This window comes from Frankliniella occidentalis, unplaced genomic scaffold (assembly GCF_000697945.3).
Source record: "Frankliniella occidentalis isolate FOCC.00 unplaced genomic scaffold, Focc_3.1 Scaffold51, whole genome shotgun sequence".
NCBI classification, from domain to species: domain Eukaryota; kingdom Metazoa; phylum Arthropoda; class Insecta; order Thysanoptera; family Thripidae; genus Frankliniella; species Frankliniella occidentalis.
This window is the reverse complement of record NW_026267181.1, coordinates 243,040-248,842: the sequence shown is the minus strand read 5'-3', so window position 1 is coordinate 248,842 and position 5,803 is coordinate 243,040. Positions and strand designations below refer to the sequence as shown.

At 42.8% G+C, this 5,803-nt stretch overlaps 1 protein-coding gene across 1 annotated transcript; it reads right to left on the bottom strand.

Moving 5' to 3' along the window:
- Positions 1-6: 6 nt before the first annotated feature.
- Positions 7-3,218, bottom strand: LOC127749392 (uncharacterized). The gene has a single exon (XM_052267406.1). The coding sequence runs from the start codon at positions 1,958-1,960 to the stop codon at positions 1,205-1,207; it is 756 nt and encodes a 251-aa protein (XP_052123366.1). The 5' UTR covers positions 1,961-3,218; the 3' UTR covers positions 7-1,204.
- Between the last annotated feature and the right edge of the window lie 2,585 nt (positions 3,219-5,803).

The window sequence follows — 5,803 nt, the reverse complement described above, 5'->3', positions numbered from 1 at the left end:
AGTCAAGGTACACTTAATGGCACAAGTAACAATTGAAAAGTTGTCATGAATCTTATTGTTGATCAAACTCAGACAAATATACCACTAGAAAATGTCTATTTGAACATGACACAAAGTAAAACTACAAACAAATAATACAAGTCAAAAGCAATGTAAAACGTCTGGAGCAAAATTACATCGCAAAAATTCAGTCATGTAATACAAAATTGCGTTGTAACATTGATCTAGACTTTACAAACAGCACTAGAGAAATGAGTACGTGAACAACGCTCGAAAACGTTTCCTACGTCACAGAATCACATTTTGTCAGTCAAGGTACACTTAATGGCACAAGTAAGAATTAAAAAGTTGTCATGAATCTTATTGTTGATTAAACTCACAGGAAATATCTTTTGAAGATAGCTTTTTAAACAAGATCTAAAATAAAACTACAAATACAAGAATGCAAATAAAAAGTGACATGATACATTTACAGCAAAACAATATCACATAAAACCAATCATTTGAAACAGAATAAGCATAAAATCAGACATTTAAAACACAATTACACATGAACATTGATCTTGACTTCACAAACGACACTAGAGAAATGGCTACATGGACAAGGCTCGCAGACTTTTGGTACGTGAAAGAATCATATTTTATCAGTGGCGTTTTTAGTGCATAATAATAATGTGCTTGGTCATTAAAACTCCACATAAACTTTTTTAGGAGTACTTCACGACCACGCCATGAACTGATGATATTCTAGGAGATAAACTAAATATCACAAAATCTTCCAGTCTTTTTGATCATACACTAAGGAAGCACATCCCTAGAGAATGGCTATTTGAACATGACACCAACAAAACTTCAGTAAAATGATAATTTGAGCAAAATTACAGGTCGTATTAATACCCATAAAACCAGTCTTTTTGATCATACACTAAGGAAGCACATCCCTGGAGAATGGCTATTTGAACATGACACCAACAAAATTTCAGTAAAATGATAAATTGAGCAAAATTACAGGTCGTATTAATACCCATAAAACCAGTCTTTTTGATCATACACTAAGGAAGCACATCCCTGGAGAATGGCTATTTGAACGTGACACCAACAAAATTTCAGTAAAATGATAATTTGAGCAAAATTGCAGATCGTATTAATACCCATAAAACCAGTCATTCATAAAACAGCAGTGCACATCAACATTGATCTGGACTTAATTTGCCATGTAGATAATAAGATGAGGGGTCATTTTTTCTTTTTGTGGTGGAACTTGGTACGATTTCTTGTTGCAATCATCGAACTTCTCCCATACACCGGTACGGCGACGGCAATAGGAAAAGTAATGTTGTTTGTTGAATGCAACAATCCCAGCTAATGTGAATCTCTTACCACGTAGGGAAAGGGTACACAGTACTTTGCCCAAAAGGTACTTCTGATTTAAGTCCAAATCTGATCCGTCTTCACTTAAGTTGTCTAAGTCAACAAAAAGTACATCCGTGCATGATACCACGCCATTGGCCACTTGGTCACACTCATTTTGAGGGCACGCCGTTTCCTGTGGCACCATACTAAATTCTAGAGTGTCCTGGAGGTTGTCGATTCCAGTTGCTCCCAGGTGTGCGTACTGCACTGTGATGACGGAGTCAAATTTGACGTTCTTATGACCCTTCGGGCACCCCCAAGTGGTCACCTTTGATGGCAATTCTCCTAAGGCAGCTTTCACTAGTGCAGTCACATTTCCATTCGGAAGCCTGGAATGTTGTTCTTCTTCTACTTGGCCTTGTAAGTTAGCCAGAGAGTATTCAAGGATATTCACGGACTTCCTTTTGCTGGCGTTTCTGGTGGTGTTACAGACGTCCCTCGCTTGCATTAGGGATGAAAATGGGACCAGTGCCTCCGCCCGCTGTTGATTAACTTCCCTGCATACCCCTTTGGTGGCAAGAGAAGCTACTACAGTGGCCACTCGCATACCCGCGCCGCACGGTTCTCCTCTCTAGGCCGGCGCGGCTATGAGAGGGACCCCCATCTCCGCTAAATGGCCGTCCGAAGGATGAAGCCACAGTGCTGTTTGTGTTATTTAGCTTCAAAGCTGTTGAACAGTAATCAGAGAACAATCAGAATCCACGCCAGCAGTGTATGGTGGTGAGCAGTGGTGTCAGGGTAGTAGAGCTTAGCGCAGCTATGAGAGGCGCGGCTATGCGAGTGGCCACTGTACTTGCAGGCTGGGCACTGTGTCTTTCTTAGAGTTAACAATGTTCCTGAACTTTTCGTCGTCGATAAAAGCGATGGCCAGGACCTGGGCCAACGCGTCGAAACTACAGGTGTTTTTTACAATAACCTGCCCTATTCCTGGAACACTGAAGAATCCTGTAATATTTCCATTCTTGAGGAGTAAGGGAGGGTGGGGCAGTTAGTGACAGGGGCAGTTAGTGACACTTGTCACCCCAGGCCGTCCTATTGAAATTTCGCGCTAACTTCGATCGGCTTAAACAAGTTTCAGAGCTCGAAAAACATTTGCCACAAGGCGGTGGTGTTCGGCAGATTGTTATGGCGGCGGTGAAACTTTGAATGTGTCTCATCACAATTTTGAGGTAAGGTTCGACTTTTGCCCCTTTTTCTTTTTGTAAATACTCCGTAGATATCGCCAACTTCACCATACGGAGTTTTCTGTGATTGGTATGGACTATATACGTAATGATTTTACTCGCGGTCCGAACTTAGTCCGACGAGGTAACCTCTCATTCACGTTGAAACACCGTTCAGCACTTGGGGTAGATAGTGACAGTTTTTGCCGGGGCAGTTAGTGACACCAAGATCTTTATATTACAACGCGTATTTCTTTCTATTCATTCAAAACCTAGTCCTATGATGAATCTTATCGACTCTGTTGACATAATGCACTGTACTGACATGTGTGGTCTAACCTCTATTGGCTTTTCAGGTCCAGAATGGTTCGAAACTACATTTAAAACTAGTTTTGTGAGTAAAACTCCCTCTAGCGTCTAAACGGTGAGAGATAGAGCCAAACGGGCGAAATTTTAGCCCATAGGGCTCTACTTTCACAAGTTACCCCTTACGAGACCATCAATTATTTTCTGGAATTAATATATTTATTTTTGGGCCAGTTTTGTGTGTAAAACGCCCTCTAGCGCCTAAACAGTGAGAGATAGAGCCAAACGGACGAAATTTTGGCCCACAGGGCTCTACTTTCACAAGTTACCCCTTAGCAGACCATGAAAATAATAAATTAAAAAAATCCCACTTCTTGGACCAACCCCCATTTAACTTGGACACCATTGATCATGCCTTCATACTAGACTATTCAGTAATTATCATCAATTTAGTCAAAAGAATCGTTTCAGATAGTAAAAACTAGGTTTAATGCAATTTTATACCGTTGCCACTAAGTGGCCCAACCTCTGTCACTAACTGCCCCGGGCCGGGGTACATAGTGACAAATGCAGGGCTCCAGTTCAAGCCGATTTGATGGCACACCGGCTCGTAACTCATCGAACCACCACCTGCATTACCTGGGCAAAGGTTGCAAGAAACTATCTAAGCTTTCGTGCTCAACATTTGGCCGAAAATAAGCGAAATAAGCTCGATTTCCAAAAAGTGTCACTAACTGCCCCACCCTCCCTTAGGCTTTTCGGCTGCTTGAGAGTGCCCTTACCATCGGCCGATGACATGGAGATGTTTGGATTTGGTTCGAGGTATCCTGGTTTAGTTTTTGATCGTGTAGTCTTACTCTCGGTCTTACTCTTCTTTCTAGGTCCGCCGTTTTCTGATGTTGATTGCCTTTTCTTAGAGTTAGGGGTGGGGGACAAGCGTGCCTTACTTTTTGCATTTCTCCAATTTTCTTTCCCGCGGAGTTCGTTTATGTCATCGTCCTCAGACGATTTTTCCTCGGACTCTGATTTGTCTTCTGATTGAGCTTCCTTATCTTCAGCGTCTTTATCTTTAGAAGATGCGGACAACAGCTTGTTTTGTCCGTCGATGCTGTCTAAGTGAAGTTTGACGAACACATCGAGTTTCATTGGCTTCGCTTCGTTTTTCAAGACCCTTCTCTTTAGGTCGTTAAAGTCACTTTCCATGGCCGCTGTAACAGCCACTAACTTGGGTGAGCCAAAAGGTTCAACCATTACTGCGGACCATAGCACAAAAGATCCTGCTTCAGCAAGCACCTTGTCCCCGAAATCTTTGTTGGTGTAGCAGTTGATCGCAGAGCCATGAATTGCCGCCTTTCTTTCAACTTCTTCTTTAACCTCAGCCAACCAGTTGGCGATATTGTCTGGGTCACCACTAGGGTTTTCCTCTTCTCGGTCTGCTGATTCTGTTAAGTCTTCCAAGATTTCGGGAATCTCCTTCCTGGCATCTTCGCTGCTGGCTGCTGTTTTGAGGGTCTGGATCGCCTCTGATGTCGGCTGATTGTGCATATGCAACAATGAGTACTTTTACTAACTTGTTCCGAAAATCATCAATTGTTTTCGATAGAATAAGCAGGCCAAGGAATCTGAGGTGGTGGTCTTTGATGAGTTTATTTTGCACAGAGTCCCACCCTTTCCACTTGGACATGAGGCCAAGGAAATGGGTGGAATCCAACCTCACGAAGCAGTGCGGTAAGGTTGTTCTTTTGCGCACAAGAAACTCAAAGCACTGCTCTTTATATCCCTTCGTGCTGACACTCCTGGCAAACTTTCTTGTCAAGGCACTCAAAAGAGCAGCCGAGTTATCGCACAGTACTTCATTTGGGCACAGAGCACCACGACGAAACCAGTCTTCGAGCCAGAACCCAATGTTGACAGCATCGTGGCGCTCAGTAACCATTTGGTAAAGCTGTGCTGTCCCACTTCCAGTGTTTGAGACAATTTCGTAAAGGAGTAACTGACCTGACAGGCCATGTATGCCTGTCAGTCTTCGGCAGTATGGCCCTGTGGCATCGACCTCAATAATGTGATAGTCCTGCTTTTTCAGAGTGTTGTTAAGGAGGATTTGACCTGGAGTAACGTACATGACACGGATTGGGTCATCCTCTAGGTCATGTATCGATCCAAAAGTACAGCTTTGGATCGTGCTTCATATGTTTCAGTTCCTCCATGACATTTTTCGACCTCCTTAAACCAAGTGCACCTTCTTTTGCTTGGGATTTAACCTTTCTGTAAACTTCTAAACTATACAATATTGGTGGTTGTACTTTTCCAGGTCTTGTGATAAGCTTACTCGCTTAATGCCTCCTAAACACAGCAGTTGATTTATTTTCTACCAAAGTTTCAACTCGACGACGCTCGCTGCCAGCACATCTTCTCTTTTTGGTGTGATTTTTGTTTTTTCTGGTATCCTCGGTTTCAAGCATAAGCATGACTGACTCATTGCCAATAGGTTTGGTAAGAATTCTACCTTCACACGTAGCTTTACAATCATCAGTGCAGTGCCCTCGTATGGTTACATAACTCTTAGCTAAATCAGGTCTTATGGCAACGTCAGCCGACTTGAAAGCAAAAGCGCACGGAATTTCATGCTGCGTCCAAATTAGCTCAGATATGATATTAGTCCATTTTAATTTTGGAAGTTTGAGGACTGTTTTTTTCCCAGAACTGCGGTCACTTCTTTTGTAGTTTTAGGGAGCGGGCTGAAGCTCTAGCCACTGTGATGGTGGTATAATAATCCTGAATGTCTTCCGAGGATAAACAGTCTGTTCAGGCTCCGTGTCAGTTTCATCTGAACTATCTGTCTGTTTTCGTCGCTGGACGATGACGATGATTCGTCTTCACGGTAGGGTGACGGCGGTGTCACTAAACAACGCTGTTTCGTC